Source organism: Synchiropus splendidus, chromosome 2 (genome assembly GCF_027744825.2).
Source record: "Synchiropus splendidus isolate RoL2022-P1 chromosome 2, RoL_Sspl_1.0, whole genome shotgun sequence".
Lineage (NCBI taxonomy): Eukaryota > Metazoa > Chordata > Actinopteri > Syngnathiformes > Callionymidae > Synchiropus > Synchiropus splendidus.
In genome coordinates this window covers 24,380,196-24,399,278 of record NC_071335.1, presented here as the reverse complement: position 1 = coordinate 24,399,278, position 19,083 = coordinate 24,380,196, and the positions used below count along the sequence as shown (strand labels likewise).

At 39.7% G+C, this 19,083-nt stretch overlaps 2 protein-coding genes and 1 non-coding gene across 9 annotated transcripts in view; 1 reads left to right on the top strand and 2 right to left on the bottom strand.

Annotated features, from left to right (window-relative positions):
• Window positions 1-44: 44 nt before the first annotated feature.
• Window positions 45-3,630, bottom strand: rps3a (ribosomal protein S3A). The gene is made up of 6 exons (XM_053856362.1): window positions 3,522-3,630; window positions 2,823-2,926; window positions 2,180-2,367; window positions 777-985; window positions 455-564; window positions 45-213 (listed from the first exon to the last, which is right to left on the bottom strand). The coding sequence occupies exons 1-6, from the start codon at window positions 3,581-3,583 to the stop codon at window positions 86-88; spliced, it is 801 nt and encodes a 266-aa protein (XP_053712337.1). The 5' UTR covers window positions 3,584-3,630; the 3' UTR covers window positions 45-85.
• Window positions 2,443-2,509, bottom strand: LOC128755088 (small nucleolar RNA SNORD73). The gene has a single exon (XR_008414029.1). It is a non-coding gene; the product is annotated as a small nucleolar RNA SNORD73 (small nucleolar RNA).
• Window positions 3,631-5,601: 1,971 nt separating the features above from the next.
• The window catches only part of lrba (LPS responsive beige-like anchor protein), a 160,710-nt gene continuing 147,228 nt past the window's right edge, over window positions 5,602-19,083 (top strand). For all 7 annotated transcript variants that reach the window (XM_053855600.1, XM_053855604.1, XM_053855599.1 and 4 more), the window contains exons 1-2: window positions 5,602-6,401; window positions 18,322-18,553. In XM_053855600.1, coding sequence (XP_053711575.1) covers window positions 6,234-6,401; window positions 18,322-18,553 — 400 coding nt within the window. In that variant the 5' untranslated portion in view covers window positions 5,602-6,233. The remainder of the gene's footprint in view (window positions 6,402-18,321; window positions 18,554-19,083) is intronic.

The window sequence follows — 19,083 nt, the reverse complement described above, 5'->3', positions numbered from 1 at the left end:
TTTATCCTCTTCAGAGTTATTAAATCATGAAAGAACGGAGCCAATTTGAAGTCATTTACATTTTTTATTAAATCTGTCGGGCTGTTCAGACAGTCTCCTGGATGGGCGGCTCGTAGCCATCTGCCCTCTCCACCTTGGCTCCGGTGTCGTCACCAGATGCCTTTGCAGCAGAGCCGGATCCGCCCTCACCGTGGAGCTCCATCAGTTTGACCACTGTAACAAGATACCGTTTGTGAGCAACACCACTGGTCTACACACTAGTCCTCCACAAATGACAAGCAGCAAATGATTCTTTTGGACCTACTTTGACCTCACATGTTCAAGGTCAGAGTTGGACCATTACAAAAGGTGCATGCTCTGATAACAAAACACGCTAATACAACCTCACTGTATTAATGTGCTGCTTTTTTTTTTTTTTTTAAATCAAGACCTGGTGGATGATCACAACACTTACACTCAAACTTGGGTTTCTTCAACATCTTGACCTTGCGGACATAGACGTCATGAAGAGGGTAGATTGACTGGCAGGCCTTCTCAATGTCCTTTCCAACACTGTCTGGGATCCTGAAAGAAGACAATTGAACCCATCAAGTCTCAGCTGTTCAAAATGCATCCAGTAATGAATATTTCAGTTCACATCCCATTTACTCGGCTTAGCAGAAGAGTTTTAGGTGAAACTCTGGCATTCATGTCTCACAAAACCAAGACGACGATGTAGTTTGTTCGTTGCAAATAGTCTTCTAAAAAAAAGAAAGTGGATTGTGAAAACAACTTACAGTTTGTTGACAACTTCCTTCAGGTCATTGGTCTGGACCTCACGGGTCATGATCTCCATCATCTTCTTGCGGATCTGACGGACCTGTTGGTGCTGGGCGTAGGAGGTCTTTCTGATCTGGTTGGTGCGTTTCTTTGTGAAACCAACACAGAACAGACGCAGGAGGTAGCCGTCTGTGGTCTTAACATCCACATGGGCTTCGATCATGGTCTGAGGACAGGGAAAGCGTGTTAAACTGGCACATGAGGATCATCCACAGGCTCATTAAAAAACAAAGTGGCATCAATGGCTCATGTAAGACTTCATGCAGCTGCCACTGCATGAAAAAAAAAAAAAGGCAGTGCAGTTAATCAGGTACACAAGCTACTGCTGGGTTGAGAGGCCACCTAGCCAGGAGAATACTTGCGTCCACATATTACGAGAGTAATATAGAGAGCTCAACAACAGAAAATGGTCAGTAGACTGAAGCTTGTTGAGGATACCAATAGAGGCATCTTCAGAGGGTTGCAGGCATTTGCTCAAACATGAGGCAATGAGGACTTAATCCTCAGACCAGTGAGCCTTTGCGACTGCAGACCGGGAACAGGATGGAGTGAGAGCATCTATTCCGGTTTGGGAATATGCAAGAGTCTGCACACAATATACCTGACATGACAAGTGCACACACAAGGTGTAAATAAGAAAATCTGAGACACTTTGCAGAAAGAACTGGAAAAAGTTCAGTACAATTGCCTTTTCTAGTTATGACCGAGTATTGAGCACCTAACCACAAACAGAATGTAATATGAAGTGCTTGATGACTTTTGTACGTGCAGGGCAAGGCAAAAGAAAAATACCCATCTCAGTCGATAGATGTGTTACTATCCTAAATGTTCAGACATTGTTGAATGAGATGTGATCAAAAAATCTTGAATTTGAATCATGAATTTATCAGTTGTTTCTCCAAAGCCCCCCAGACACTTTCCTTCACTTTTTCTGCAGGAACTCCTCAAAGTATATTGAGTGTCTGTAGTTTTTGAGCACAAGACAAACTATTGCAAGACAGACGCTTGGCATTGACTTTGACCCAACAAAGTCAAACTAGTCAAACTAAACTAACAATCTGGTAGGTACTGCTCAATATCCGGTAGGTACTGCTCAGTCATTTACAGTAGATTGCGAATGTGAGTGAAGTGAGTGGAAAATACAGGAACAACATCCAGATCAAGTCATGACGCAAGCAATTTGCACATGGTCTGGAGCCCAGGTCTGTAATGAATATAATCACTCAATCAAGGAAGCTTTTTCACAAATTAGTTTTATGTCCACATGTAAACCTTACAAAAATCTAGACAATGTTTGATGAAAAAAAAATTGTTCAAACAATTGTTGAACATAAAGACCCAAGAATCAATATCGCCATACCTGCCATTTCTTGACCATGGAGCACATCTTGTCACGGGTCAGGTCCATGCCGTGGAAGTTGGTGAGGCAATTCTTGCCCTGAACATCTTCTGTGATGAGCTTGAATTTGCGGAAGGCAACCTCGTCGTTCTGCAGGTCAGCAAGGCTCACCTCAAACACACGTCCCTTCAAACCGTCTGAGGCAATTTCTACAAAATGATTGCATGAAGATAGTCAACAATAACACTGACACCAAATTGGTCATACTTCAACAAAACGATAGGAACGTCAGATGATCTCATTGTAATCAGCAGTCATCATATGGGACCGAAACAGTTAACATCATTCATTCCTCAGTCTTGTTAGTATCAGGGCACAACCATCACGCCTTTAGCTGAAATCACCAAACATAGTTACCACTTAATAATCATATTATAGTAGTTTAATTCACTTGACAAATAATGAAAAATGTTAATTGTATTCTACGTAGACTGCAACCACAGACAAAATGGATAGAGGAGCAAAAACCATTCTCATAGACATGCACATAACAAATCGAAGAAAAATGGGATTGGACTGTGTTCAACAAAGCACGGCGTGCTTGAGGTTTGCCCACAGTTGCATTGCTTCACAGTTTATACTAGCAAAGAATTTGAAGACTTACTGGTTCCCTGAGTCCTGGTGACCAAGGTCTTGCCAAGATTGCGGATGTTGAACATAGCTGGTGCCTTGACATCATACCAGTCCTTCTTGGAGAAAGGGTCCACACTATGGGTTAGTAACAAAAACAATTAGGCAAACGCAGCAACACTTTAAGAGCATAAAACAAACCAGTGGTCTGACCACGCTTCGTGAATGACAGCGGACATGCTAACGTGACCATGCAGCAGGCGGTATCAACCTCTGGTTCGAATTATTACAATATGCGCCAACACAGCAAACGTTCACAAACAGCACTTGTCTTTATGTAATTCAAAAGGCTCATTCCAGTACGCCAATGCAGCATAGTTAATCGCAAGCTAACTCGGCTAACACACCGCTGAAGTATGATAGCATGTAGCAGACCGAAACCACTGGGCTTAGTTACGTCAAAGAAACAGGAAAACCAACATTTCCCAAGTCGCCAAGTAATACTTAGAACGAGCAACATCATATATAACCCAATGGAACTTTATCAAAATGCATAACTTAATAATAACGAATTGCCGCATGTCTCAACTGAGCCTAGGCCGTGTAGCCATGACATGTAGCCGACACAATCCAGTTAATATCGGTGTCATCCGCCATGTTATTAACACTTATATAGTATCAGAGGGTGAAAACCACCCCATCCCATGTATCGTTGGTTGAATTGTGTACTTACATCTTCTTTTTGGCACCCTTTTTGCCGCCTTTAGTCAGCCGCTTATTCTTGCCGACTGCCATGTTGGCTACAGGGAGTGAAAGAGGAGGAAATACGAAATCCCGCGATACATAAAGAAATCACATTTGCGAGATCTGGCTGATCTCGCGAGATATCAGAGTGCATTCCGTCTGCCTCCTACTGGCACACAGCAAAAAATAAATCATTATTTATTTCTAAGTATGACATATAAATGATAACATTTGTGCACGGTCTGTTGCTTTTAATTAAGCCAATCTGATATTGATAGTTAGATAAATGAGACCAACGTATAATGTAATCTGTGAGGTTCTAAATTTCACACTATTTTATAATCATAAAGAAATATACAAGACGACTCAGATGTCACGTTCAGCAGACTTTTATGAGACAGGATTATAAAGTGTAGGAACACATCTGATAATTCCATGTCATTATCTCAGCTGCAGGGATTGGGTCTCAAGGGTGATGTGCCTGGCCTCCATGACTCCCACTTTCCCCAGAGGCTCAGCTGAACCGATCTGGGAGGTCAATGGAAAATGAATGTCAGTTGGCATCATAGCAACAACATTTATGGCTGCTTGAGGAGAAGTCATTAAAGGCAAACAAAAAAATGTCCACTGTAACATTGTGCTTACCTGCATCATCTAAAAAGACAAGAGGAACTGTCATTCTGCTTTTACCTTGTTGTCCTTATCCCTTCTGACACATGTCATTACCATGTCTCTTTGTGTGGGGGCAAAGCCTTGTAAACATGTCAACCATCTTCTCTCATGTATGAGACTGAATGGAGCTTACTGCCAGCATATTTGCAGGCTGAAAACAAATTGCAGGACGCATATAGAGCTGCCTGCCAATTCAGAGTTGCTTCATGCTGGAATTGAACCCATCACCTTCTAGCCGTGACACTATAGCACGGACAGCCTTTGTTCTTTATTTTATTTTATTTTATTGTATTTTACTTTATTTTATTTTATTTTTTCTGTCAGCACTTTATTGCAAAACACTTTCCTAGTTGGGCTCCCCACTGACCATGGCAATAAATTAAATTCTGATTCTGATTGTAACTAATTCACGGTGCTCAATACATGGATAGTTTTTTTTTTCCCCATGACATGCACTTGTCTTTCACTTTTCAATCATTCATGTTACTTGACTAACTGCAATGTTTTGTGAGAATTTACTTTGAACCTGAAGTGCATTATGACACACAACATACTTTGGAATATGAAATATGGATGGAATATATGGACGTCACGTAGAGGGTAGATTATATATATGGATGAAATATGGAATTATTTGAAACCTTTGGAATATGAGGAAAGAACATTACCTTGGTTTACCTGTAATAACCAGGACTATGTGGATATTATTTGTCTCTCAAGGTAAAAACAATACAGCACCAAAAACATAAACAAAACAATGGGCAGATAGTTATTCATGCATAAATACTAATATACAGAATTAGCTCAGTGATCCATACTTTCCAGATCGATAAATTTGAATACTAGATATACAATAGACTACGGGAAGAAATTGACGACAAATTTTTTATTTAAAGGACAACGGACAGTAAACTGAAAAAGGAAATATAAAGCACATTCAAGAGAAATAAAATATTAATGGGCAACATATATTATTAACATTAATAATATTAATAGCTAGACATTTTGAAGCTATGTTTGTGTTATTAATTTGTTTTTAAATAAATAATTGTATTTAAATGCATTACTTTTGGTAAATAAGGATGAATCTAGATATGAACACTGTCTCCAATGAGAAATTTAAAGAGTGATTTCCATGTTGTTTCTGATTTATTCCTTTAACGAATGCAAATATTTTGTGTTAGTTAGTGTAATGTTTGAAGAAAGGGTAAAATATTTGCATTTATGATGCTGTGTAAAAGTGTGTTTCGAATGATGTCTAGTGGAAACGTGGCTTAGGTTTAAGGCTGAATGATTAAAAGGTCAGATTTTCAACATGAAGGATTTTGGGGAACGATATCAGCGTCCGTTCGGAAAAACCGAAGACCTGGCGCCTCACCGCGCATGCGCCACTCACGAGCTCCACTGTCATGGCGCTGACAGGCTGAAGCTACCGCCGGGGTAGATCAGGAAGAGATCGCAGCGCAGCCGGGTTAACGTTCACCTCCTGACGTGTTGGTCTTCCTCGGGCGAGTGGGATTTTTCCTCCGTCATCTTCAGCCGGACCTCTGCTCAGACCCGTCCCCGCTTCAGTTTTGAGTTTTGTTACCTATGGACGCACTTACCTGTCAACTGCCTGGACTCGGTGGCGATAGCAACTTCGGGGGTTGTTAAACTCTGCTGGTCTCTTTTTCTGACCCAGTTGAGCAGGACGGCCGGGACACGGTCTCATTCAAAGGCTTCGTGTATCACCTGGAACACTGTTTTAACGGGAGCAGAGTGGTGTCAAGTTACGGGGAGAGAAGTCGTTGACTCCGGTGACATTCGCAGCCTCGTTGGATAAGAACAACACTTTTTTTTGCGTTTTGGATTCACTTTCCTGGGCGCTTTGGTGAATGAATGGGGAGTGAGGCGTTTTTTCTGTCGGTGAATCAGCTGAAGGGGAGATAGTTTCCCCCTTTCCTCTCCTCGGCAGCTGCTGTGTCACCGTCTGAGGTGAACAGGTGCCTCACCTGTGAACGCCACCTGCCCCGACCTTCCTTCCGTAGCCATGGCTAGCGAGGAGGGTGCCGCGGGAAAGGACCTGAAGTCGGGTTCCATGGCGGTCAACCCTCCAGTGCCGATCAGGGGCATACGGAAGAAATTCGGCGTGCTCGCTGGCCTGGTAGAAGTTGGAGAAGTTTCCAACCGAGACATTGTGGAGACCGTCTTCAACCTGGTAAGCCGATTACCTGTGCTCACTAATAGGCCTTAGGTGGCTAACATGCTGTGGTAGTGTCGAACCTGAGTAAAAGTCTGACATCATTTCTGCTGACCTGGATCGCACCGACAAGTGTAATTACTCCAACCTTGGTTACTACATTTAAACCTAAAAGTTCGGATCAAATATTTCAGGACAATTCATCCCTGTGACCTTTTTATTGTTGGGGTGTGACGATGCAGGCAACTGAGGTCAACCCAGGCCAGTTTACTCTCCCACTGTACTGTGCATTGTACAGTACATAAATGGCAAAAGAATTACCCACTGTGATTTGAAAGCCAAGCGACTTATTTTTCAAGTTATTATTCAAGTTATTTTAGATAAGTACAAATACTGTTTGCTTCAACACATGACAGAAAAGCAGCTGCATTTTGGCTATTTATGAGGTAGATGTAATACAAGTTTCCAAATATTAGTTCATTGCTTTAGCAGTGTCAATAAAGTGAGCTGTTTCTCCCAAAACTTTATTTCTTAGCGGTTACTGTTGGGGGTAGCTGGGTGTAGATGAGCCAGCCGTAATTTGAGTAGCAGGTGGGCTCAGTACAAGAAGGGCTGAGTACACTTTACTAACATACCTGCAGGATAAAATGACTTGGAAATGAGTTGATGGATCAATATGAGATGTAATTGATCCACAACTGAATGGATGATTTTGATCAAATCAAAAGTTCTTACTTTCTTTTCCCCAACTTGACATTGAGGGACATATTTAGTAGAATCTCTTCAATACTTAACTCCAATTTTTAGATGTTCTGTCAGGAAGTTTAACGCCTGCTGCCACAAATCTTATTTGCTCCTGTTGCATGTTCACAACTGTTCTGAGAAGCTGATCAAAAAACCGCATGCTTTTTTAAAATTCTCTATGTACATTTATTACTTCTGAGTAACATTATTGTAGTTCACCATTATGACCTGTGTTGTTGTTGCTTTGGCCCTACTGCATTATGAAGTCGCAGAATAGTCAATGAGTTATGCACTCAAGTTCTGCTAGTAAGTTACTTTAAACTGGTTTTCATTGTACTGGACAAGGCAGTCAGAAACTATCGCTTGGAAAAAAATGGAATGCAAGTTAGTCGTTTCCTCCTCATGACTGTTGCAAATGGTGGAAGAACTTTCAGTTTCCTGTTCTGTACAGCACAACATTGTCAAACCCTTGCTAGAGCTATGTCTTTAATTCAGTACACCGATTCATCATCCCTTTATGGACCCTCGTGTAGCAATGTGAATGGTGCCATGAGGGCATATTTTCAGATTTTTAGTCATCACACTTCATCTGATATCGTCACAACACGATATTGGTTTTGCTTGTATTATAATTTCATAACCGGTGGCTCATGTTGAGTTTCTTTCTGCTATTGAAGATCACTAGAGTCTTTTGTTTTTGCAGTGAATTGTTAAAGCAAAGATTCCCCACTCTGACTGTTTTATTTGACCATTTAATCTTAAATGTATTTATTCAAGTGATATGCTATCTATTTAGATTATGTCACATCCTGGACTGAATATTGAGTATATTGAGTGGTCAACATGCACGTTAGAAGTTTTTGGAAGAGTCCAGATAATGGTATTCTAGAATAATAGCAGTTGTAGTTCAGAGCTATTTCTGTATGTATTATATTGTGCTTTCTAAAAACCTGTGTTTGGAAAAAGCTGCTGATAGATTTATCATTTCTGTCATTGAAGCTGTTGAACTAACTTCTCTGGCGCTCTTTCCAGTATCCTGGTCAGACCAGGTTTCACCTCAGCTGTCAGCTGCCTGTCAGCCTTTTTTTATCTACCCACAATTGATCACCTGTAGATGGTGAAAGTCCTGCGTGGTCATGAATGAATGACTAAGGCTGAAGGAGGAGGTGAACGTTAAACCCGCACGACTGCTTTGTCACCGGTGCAGCTCAATGGAGACTTATGGAAATGGAGGCTCATCCTTTGATGATAGTGAGACGTGTTCAAAAACATAGACCTGAAAGTCACCTCAAAAGTAGTTGACTAAAACACGGTCATTAATATGAGAATACCGTAATTAAATACATTTGTTTATATTGTTAAATGGCTGTTTTGACATTTGATCTAATCCCATATCTGAATATAATGTCTCACACCAGGCTATTTTGTCACCCCATGGTGCCTAATGCAAACAATTAAAAGCCCCGATCTCATCTCAAGCTTTCTGATTTCTGAGGCTCGTATGAGCTTGTCCTCAGTAGCTGGGGTGACTCGCCTCAGTCCTGAGGCGATCTTCATGTGAGCCATGTTATTATACAACAGTTTCAAAATGCGACCAAAAGCATTTCTGACTTAATTGTTGTCTGTTCAAACAAACAGCCCAGTCCACTTGCTGAGTCCACTGCAGCCAGTCTACTGCTGATGCCTCTTTATTCCTCTCTCCTGCCACAGAGTAGATTTAGCCTTTAATGCTTCAAGGCATTTGATGTTCTGAATTTTGCATTTGTATTTTAGTCAATTGCACACAAATGTTTGATCTCATGCTGTTGAAGCGGCTTGAATTATGACGTCTTCAGATGAAGTGTCATTCCTGAAATTGCATTAATATACAACAAGCAGTAATGGTAAATATTGCTATTGAAAGCACTCTTTTCCAGTCTCATGATAAAATAGTCTAGTTTTGCATCCAAAATCAGATCTAAAACATCTGGATTATCCTGTCACCACATATTCTGCGTGAAACCTTCTCATTGGATGATCTCCTGCTGACTTCTGTTGACAATCATCTGCAGTTTTGTCCTTTAAAAGCTGCTCTAATAAGACTGTTAAGTCTTGAGTGCCTTCCATTTTTTTTCCAAGTTCCAAATGAGTCATCCAACTGACTGGTGGATATTCGCTTAAGGATTAGCTGAATCTTAAATACAGCTTTATTTCAACAATTTTATGACATTAACCAGAATGGCTGGCCTGTGGGAAAATCATGTTCTCTTAATGACGCTTTAGTACATCGTCAAAATGAAAAAAATAAACTCTAAAGTGCCCCACAAGTGTCGACTAAAGAGCTTCAGAAGTAACTCTCAAGTTCAACGTCCAAACTTTTTCAGCCTCAGGTTTGACCGACAACTTTTCAGGAAACTCTGAGGAATCATGAATCGTTAATGTTTGACTTTCTCTTCCAGTCAGTCGTTGACTTGTGCTTTTAAGGCAAGTAGGGCCTGGTTTGTTTAAACACCCGAGACTCCACACTTGGCTGGAACAGACTATAATACTACTAATAATACTTAATGTGCTCAGAAAAAGAACCTTGCTTCACATTTGAACGTTTCTTTATAGGGTTAGATACAGTAGCCGGTGAACTCTCTCCTCTGTTGCCAAGTTAAACTGTCCACTTCCATGTCAGTCTTGATGTATGCGTGTTAAAAGGTTAGACTTCAAGTCTTTGTGTGATAATTCAATTGTGTAGTCCATTGGCACAAGGAGTCTTTATTTAGAAATAATTACAGCTCAGTGGTCAGTGTGAGACTTAAAGCGTCTCTGTCAGATGACACTGGAGATGGGTAAAGAATTTAGCTCCCCCCGCTCACCTGCAGGCGAAGTCAATGAGTCCACTGAAAGCTTTGTGCGTGACAGTGGGAACAAGAAACAATGAAATTATTGTCAGTTTAAGTGTAGTGGAACTCTTCCTGGTTTAAAGCACTGGGTTCATTTTTTCAATATTTCAAAAATAAACATACTTTTGGGTTTGTAACTCAGTGTAGTTTTGATTTCGTAATGAAATATTTACAAGTGAAGGTCATGATCTGATGCATTTTTTAGATGATGCTATATTTTTTAAGCTATCTGCTGCTGTGCCAAATGTCTGATTATCAGACAAGTTGTGATTCTTCTTTTAGAATTTTAAATCAGTCTTCCCCACGGTGGGACTGAACTTCCCCTTAAAGCCTTTGATACTAGTAACTGAGGAGAGTGCTTAATCAAATGCTAATTCCTTCACCAAATTCGGATTATTTTTTGGATATCAATACTTTCACCTGTCAGCCAATAAAGCCAGCAGGACTTTTCAAATTTGGTTATGGTTGAATTGGTTGTAGTATTCCAGATGCTCAAAAAATTGGAACTGACAGCACAATCAATACTGTCTTTTATTCTCAAGGCAACAAAAGGGTGTCATAACTGGCCTCGTTTTATGGAAAAAAAATCTCCTTTTTTAATCAAAAAAGGTCATTAAAAAAAAACAACCAAAAAAACGTGGTCAGATTCTGTGAAATAGATTTTAAACAGTTCCGTTTTAGAGCTCATCTTCCTGGAGTAGACCTTATGCACTGCGTGTGAATGATGTGTCCAATTCTGATGAATGTTTTTGCAAATCTATATTCCATCAAATTATCTTCCCGTCTCTGTTATCATTCTGGTTTAATGCTGCCTGATATTGGTACCATGTTCTCTCCATTACTGATGTTGAGTCTTGAGAAATTCTGTCGGAAGAAGAAGAATTAATTGTTTAAACTTTGATCTGATGTGTGTTTCTGAAAATAGCTCGCGTGAACCTGTCTCATTCTCTCCACTGCAGGTTGCAACACTCCGAGGACTTGTGTCCCAGAAATGATTGTTGAAACATTTGTTTGTCTTATAAGCCAATATAATGAGAGAATATTCTTCTGAATATTTCACTAGCACTATCGGTAGTAACAGTTATTCTCTGTGTTAACCCTATTTTTTACAGAGACCACATAGATTGCTCAAGAGATATACTTGCAAATGCACTTTTTAATCATAGTTAGTAATTTAATGCACATATTTATTTGCTCTATCATAGATGTGATGTAAGGTTTCTTCATGCATGACTCTGTGGTTCATGCTGCAGGTGATATTCCTTTGCATTTTCCTGCTACAATTTTTACTTTGCTTGTTTATAAAGTAATATTTTAATCACTTAACCAGGTGTTGGGTCAAGTGTTGCTCATCTTAAAAGTCGGTGACATCAGGTGAGACAGAAAGCTGGAATTGAGAAATTATCTTGATTTAATAATGTCTGAAAATGTTTTACCTTTTAAGAACTTGTGAACATACAATACCGTCTAAATACACACATGGCCCAGCAGAGTCACGGATACTATAATTTGCTATGCCACTACTGAGAAGTTTCTGGTTGGACCCAATAATTCAAGCCATAATACTGCTTAAATATTGGCTATCATTTCAGTCAAATCCTGTTCTTAACTGATGTGAAATGAGTCTCCAAAGAGGCAGCTGTCAATATACACTTTCTTGCAACCCCCTTACTGTAATGTCTAACTTCGTGAAGAATCTGACTCTGTGGCGCTTTCTGTGGAGACCCCCTTGTGAATGACATCAGCCCTTTTCATCTTGCGACATGCCCGTCCTTGCTCTGCAACTGATGTGACAGTCATCTACTAATGCGCTTTAATTCTCAATATCCTATTCAAGACAGGTCCAAGATATAAAGATTTTCTGTGGCAAGAAGATCGATTGTGGTGCGCTGTTGCTTTAATTTTCAACTTCTCGAGCTGACAAAGTTGTCCTTCAAATTTTGTTGGCGATTGCAGGAGGACTGGCTCGCTAATGGCCGTTTCCTGACAAGCCCTTTCCTTTTGTTGACTGTGGCAGTGATTACCGTCTTCACTCTTGTGGAGACAGTTAGGGAACTGGCAGACAAGGATTCCTGAAAAATAAAACTGTGTCCTCCAGAGGTCACATATTATGCCCATTTTAAGGGACTTCTTGATGACTAACGCATGCACCCAAAAATAAAAAGGATTGTATTGCCTACCCTTTTTTTTTTTCTTTGTTTTTTGGATTGAATTGTGAAAGAGGAGCCGGGGGCGACTGTTGGCCAGAATATTGTGACATCGTAGTTCAAACTCTCAACTGTAGTATCCTGGCAGCCTTCTGAAATCCGTTCCTTACGAAAAAAAAACAGTCTTGTTTTGTATGTAATCTTAATGTGGTGCCAGCAAAGACCCCAAACAAAGTACCCTAGTTCCAGGAAACCAAACAAGAAATAATTTGAAACCTCAGCCTTTAAGTTAGTTCATATCCACCCACTGTCACAAGTTATACATTATTTTATTTAATTTAAGTTATAGAATCCTTTTAAAATATTCATTACTATTCATACAGACCTTCTGATGCTTAAATCTTATTTTGTCATGCTGATGACCGATGTGATAGCATGATCCAGTTTAGGCATTTTCCACATTCTGGACTGATATACGCAACAAGGAGGTTGCTCTGATTGCATTACAAAATTTATCATGGAGGAATTTGCTTGTCTGGTTCATTGTGATCTTAATAACAATGAAGGAATTTTAAATAAAGAGGGACAAAATGGCGACCAATAAAAGATTTGTGGGGCAGTTTGTGGTCATTTAAGGTGTATTTTGTACACTAAGACATGCCATAATCTGCACGTTGTGTTTGTGTTCTGCAGTGCGGTCTTGATATTTTACTTGTAAAATAGTGCTGCTGGAGACTGATGAAATTCAGTGCAGTCAAAAAACAGACTTGTCTGGTCATCTTTTTGAAGATATTCTTAGATCAACACTTCAAAAAAAAGATCGCTCTACCTTTAAAATTCTTCATCTTCGCATTTGTCTCGCATCCCAGAGAGGTAGTTGGGTCCAATGGAGAACACAAACCGCATTTTTATTTGCTGTAACGTTTTGTCGACCCAGAACCGCTGCAGAGAAGTGCCTTGTGTAAAAAGCGGCTCAACTTCACCAGTATATTAGATTATCATTATTCACGGTCACTGCATAAATTAATCTTCCCAACACTTAAATGTCAAGTGATGCTCCCCTAAACTGCACTTGCACTTTTCTAATGAGTCCTTAAAGCCCATAAATACAGTATCCTGCAGTTCTTTGTTGCGAAGGCTTGTGCTGACACAAGTTATTGTTCAACCTCCATTCATTTAGTTATTCATTTCTTGTAAGATGAAAATTGTGTTTGTGAAAACTGTTTCTTAACTCTTTATGTAGCAGTTTATCATGTGTTTTTCCTTTGATGTTTTTGTTGGAGTTCAAAGAGATGATACATCTTTTAAACTGCATACCAGGAGTGTGTCTTGCAATTTTAAAATCTTTTTTTTTTTTTGTGCTAATATCCCATCTCTGAAATTTCTGATGATTGTCACAGATTCATAACTCATTGGTTAGCAAGAATAAGCATGTTGTTGCCACTGAGACAGATCAAACCTATAATCATTGCTGAGACATTTTTTTGTAATGCGTATTGTGCCTTCCACAATATAGCAGGCTTTTGTCAGATACTCTGACATGTTGTTTATGCTGATGAATTTCAAGTTCGTAGCGATTTCCACATGCATCTTTGGTGATGCACGGCACTTTCGCTTCAGGGCCTTGTCTCACCGCGTCGCTCATCCATCAGCTTGTCGCCCCGCTGTTCTCTGGCTGTCATCAGAGATGTTAGTGGGACGGATTAGTCGCTTGACCTTCCTCCTTTCATAGCTGCTCATTACATGTTGGCAAGGCGAATCCTCATCAGCACTGAAGAGTGAGAGATTATTTTAAGAAATGTTGACATGTCACAAGTGTGTCATGGATGCCTTGCCAGCATGGACGGTTCATCTAGTGCAGTCCAAAAGGGTCAAACAATGTCACAAAATCCGTGTCTCCATTTCCCTCCCCCTCGTTCTGAGGACATGGACGCAGAAAAATCTTGCGTTCAATTTTTTCCCTCAGCCTTTTATTATTGTGTATAGCAATGTATCAATGACTTTTAACCCTGATCTTCTTCGCGTAAATTAAATTCAGGTTTATATGAATATTTTTTCTATTTTTATTGCGAGGGAAATTTTATATTGATGTTTGTTTTAAGCTGCTACTGTATTCCATGAAACTGTATTCCAAATGGACGACTCGAAACTGCAACTGTCTCAGTGGGGCTGAAATATAGCTATGGCTTGAATCAAAAGTTTTTGTTCTGTTGGGTAAATGGTGAAGTTTTTATACCAACATTTAAAAACACAACCTTCCCTTTGAAAGTGTAGGCTTCAAAGGAAAAGCAGGAAACGGTCTGAATAACGTTCTCATTTCAAAGCTCCTTACACTCACAAGTGATTAATGTTGACATTTTCTATTTCAGTTACCATCATTGAAAGAGTAAAAAAAAAGTGTCATTTGGATTAAAATGTCATGCTTGATATAGGATTTAAAGTTTGAGCCTCTAAGTCCTGTGTTTTTTTGATAAGCTGTCAAGTGACTTTGAACGCATGTGGAGCAACTGTTGAGATGTTAATTATGGCCCAGAAATTTCTTTCTGATTCAATCCTCCACAGCAACCTTGGAATCCTGTTTATGTGCATGGTATCTTGGCCTGGTGGTTGCATGGCTGCTCAGGCATGATTAATTCAGGCTGGCCTCTGGAGAGAGCAGTCAGGTAGGGTTACCCAGCCTGGCCTCGTGTTGTGTTGCCGTTTGGCTGCTTTGGGTGCACGGCTCTCCTTGGCCATGGAGTTGGCAACTTGGGGTTGTGCAACTGATCATCTAAACAACACAATACCCTGAAACTATTGTGATTATTGACTGCCTTCTTTGCGGATTAGATGAGATTAGATTAGATGCCCTTTATTAGACCCACAGGGAAATAAATATAGGTCTGAACTCAAAACTGTATTCCTTTATTATGATAAGCATAACATTTTGACAAATTTTAGCCTCCCTTTCACATTGTTTTTTGCTTTTCTTTTTGTAGGCATTTTTCGCACGTAAATATAGATTGATTTATTTGAACAAAAGTCTTTGATATTTGCATATTTATTGTGTCCATTTTTTTTTTTGCTTATCTGGTCGGGGTGGGGATGCAGCTGGAGCGAAAATGCCTGCGTTGTTGTCTCCCAAGAAGCCTCCTCTAGCTGTTTTGGGAGAACACAGAGGCATAACCAGGCCACTCAGAAGATGTAGTCTCTCCACTGGGTTTGACCCCTGTGGGAAGGTGTCTCGGAAACAGCTTAAGAACATGTGAGGGGCACCTCAAATGGTGTCTCTCAGAGGAGCAGGGTTTGTAGTCTCACCTTGATGTGTGGGGAAAAAAACACAATTATGAGTTGGGGAAAAAAATCTTTTTTATTCTAATTTCATAAGAAAATAATGCCCTGTTCTGTGGCAAAGCAAAGTCATGTGATTCAGCAGTGTGATACAAGGCTGAATTCATGTGTGATTACTGTTTGTCTTGTCTCACTCTATCTATTCACTCAGTGAATCTCTGCTCGAAATGATTTCAACCACCATCTGTTTTGCTGACATCCATCCAGTCAACCAGAACATAACCACAAAAACATGAATTCCAGTCTCATCTCTATTCTGTTTCACTGACATTATGTAACGACTCCAACTATGCTAAAAAAGATCAGACTTGTTTTCTACCCTTTGGAAGACAAATATACTCCTATCATCAGTTTGAACGCTCTTGCTGTGTCCCACTGCTGCGTGTTCGCTACTCAATCTCCAACTTTTTCAGTGCTCCTTTGGCAGCTGACTATGATCGATGGACGAATCGCGCTGTATGTCAGACTCATAAATCAACTGTAACTCACTAACCTAGCAGGTAGCCTTGAGGTTTTGCCACCTCCAAGAGATTGTACCCCAAAATGTTTCATCATTTGTAGTCAGACTCTGCGAATAAAAGCGAGGCTACAAACGTTACAAGGATAAAATGTGGGTCTTTGTTTGAAAATGTTGAAACCAAATGGCTTCCAAGAAATGTGTGATGTCTTATGAACCTTGTTCGCACCCTTCTATTGGAATGAATGAGAATGAATGAGACCCCCAACATGTCGGTTGGAGTTCATTTTGAGTGTTGAAATGAAACTGCATTGGGTTGGTGTATTAAGTGCACAAAATTAAATGGATTTGTTTTAAAGTCAGATTTTGACATGTTGCCAGTTGAGTTTTAAGGAATAACAGCATCTGTGATAACCGTGACCCATAATAGAAGTTCCACCATGCACTGCAACAATTCAATCAAAGCATTGGTTGAGCTTTGGTTTGCGCTTTTTTAAACAACATCGGTTTAAAAATACATATACATTTATTTAATCCAGTTTTAGTTATGCATTAAAATCGAACGTAAAAATCACCATTAGTATTTAAGTTTTTAGTTGTCATTTACTTTTACTGACTTAATTTTATTTACTAGTTTTATTTATGCTTTAGTTGGCCGGCGTTATTTTTCAAAAGCTTATCAAGGTATGATCGAACTAGTCATACATTCTTAACTGATTGTTTAAACACTGTTTTGATTGGACCAACATATGAATCCAGGTTCTTGATTTAGTTGATTGAGCCTCTCACTGCTTCAACATTATTGTTTGCCGCCTGAATACAAATTGCTCCGCAAGTCAAGGTTGAGATGACAGTAGAATAGTTGTCTGTTATCACCTCCTCCTGTTGGAGCTGTCTCACCTCCATCTTCGCCCCTTATCTTGCTCCCTACAAACACAATCCACGTGGACGCCGTCTCACCCCAGCCATCATAATGGGGCAGTTTCCATTCCTCTGATCTGATTTTGCTTCCCCATCCAGCCTCTCTAATGGCAGAGCCCTCGTGTCACATGATCATTTTTTAATCCGCTCACACCTCCTGAGTCTGAAAACGGCTGGCTCGTTTCCAAAATGGATGTGATGTCAACGTTGTTATTTCCTTATCCTTTTCCATTAGGAGGGGACCAATAATAAAAATGTCATCACAACTATTAAGGGAAGACAAAGTGTGACGTTTATAGCTTATATAATTTATTTTTGGACACAAAGAACATCACTCCTCTGAAACAAGACAAGCTTACATAGCAAATGATGAAATGAGCAGTCACTTGGGCTTAAGCTCAATATACGACTGGATGTTTCACCGTCTCACTGTTATCTGTGAGCTGTATTTAAATTAAGATTTTTTTTTTTTTTTTTGGAAGACTTTTGAGAAGGAGCTGCATGACAATGTTATTCCATTTCTTTAATTGGAAGACAGGGATTTGTGGCAGCCTTTCTGTCTGGCATTCTGGATTTTGGGACATAACTTATAATCACAGTTACAATGCAAGTGTTTTTGAGCTGAATTAACACAATACATTAAAAGACATATTATAACTTGTTATAAATCGTTTTGCATTATTATTTATTTGCGTTATCTTGAAGCTTCAATTTTAATAAAGATCCAAAGATTAAATGAATGACCCTGTATTATGGTAATTCAAAGGGCTTTTCTTGCTACAGTACTGTTGTAAGTTTATTTTCTCCTTCATGGTACAAGTGGTAAGATCGTTTCTCCTCCGGTAGGTCAGGCTGCGTCTTGTTCTCATCACCCTGGTCACTCCCCCTTTGTGTTATGTCAACTCAGAAGTGTGGAGACACTTCACTGTGTGACAAGTAAAGCGAGGGACTTGCAGCTGTTGGAAACTAAAATACTGTTCAGAATATGTCAAAAATGTCAATCTGTAGGGTTCATCGGGGTCAGTTTAGGACTTTGTTAATAACTTGAAAATGCTAAGACCCAAGAATAGCTCGCCTGATTTTTGCTTGGCTACGAAAATGTTAAATATTTGAGGATGTTATTGGTGCGCAGGTGGGGTTTGACTTGAAATGCAACAGGGTCTTGTATTCCAGTCAATCGGTTACAACAAGCAAGGAAGACTTGTATGTAATTTAAAGTCCTCAGTTTTTACTCGTCTCTATTTTGTCCATTGAAAATCCTGGTTTCTTTATTTGTCTCTGAGCAGAGACAAGAACTCTCGCCGCACGTGTTTGCTCAGGGCTTTTTCCTGTGTCTCCAGGCCTAACTGTTGACTCAACTGTCTAACAGGCTCTGTGACGGGGAGCTTTGATGTGTTCTGCAAGACCTTCCTGACCTTTGATCATCTGCTTACCAATGTGCTTAAAAATGTGTCGGACGATTTTTGCAGCTGGTTGGAGGTCAGTTCGACCTGGAGATGAACTTCATCATCCTGGAACCCGAGAGCATCCTCTGCATGGTGGAGCTGCTGGACAAGTGTGATCCAACTTGTCAGGCTGAAGTTTGGAGCATCTTCACCGCTATCCTAAAGAAAAGTGTCCGTAACCTTCAGGCTTGCACCGAAATGGGCCTCATTCAGCAAGTGCTCCAGCGCATTACCACCACGGACAGCATGATCGCAGGTAATGAAATAAAGGAGCTTGTTTTTTTTTTTGTTTTTCAGACGGTCATTTTACATGCTAACAACGATTAACTTGACAAAGACACTTGGACTGAGCCATAGTTTTCTGGTGGGCCACTTAAGAAAGCTGATACATGTTGTCCATAAGGTCGCTGGCCCATTTAAAAATGTATTACAAATTGATGAGATATTTATGACAGTTTTTAGTCACAATTCACATCTGTGATGCTGAAGTACAGTAAGACAGAATTGCTATCATATACTTTGTTTCTTAATACGTCATTAATGTAGCTGGTGGAGTTAAAAAGTTTAACTATTTGCTCCTACTATTAGATGAAAATGTCAAGAACTTAATCTATAATTTGAGAACTGTATCATTGTTGGTCATTTATCCTTTCATTGGCCTTAAGTGCTTTATGGACTCTCTACCTCTAACTCTGTATAGATAATATGCATTCAGAACAGTTTAATAATAATCATTTTAATAGAATATATAATAATCTGGAAATATTTTTCCATCTTTCATACCAT

What these genes read in the sequence shown, in the direction of transcription:
- rps3a (XM_053856362.1), bottom strand. Translation starts at nt 3,583, where the DNA reads ATGGCAGTCGGCAAGAATAAGCGGCTGACTAAAGGCGGCAAAAAGGGT. An exon ending in CACCAGGACTCAGGGAACCA is followed by an intron (nt 2,368 to 2,822) that starts GTAAGTCTTCAA and finishes ATCATTTTGTAG; the next exon opens with AAATTGCCTCAGACGGTTTG. An exon ending in GAAGAAACCCAAGTTTGAGT is followed by an intron (nt 214 to 454) that starts GTAAGTGTTGTG and finishes ATCTTGTTACAG; the next exon opens with TGGTCAAACTGATGGAGCTC.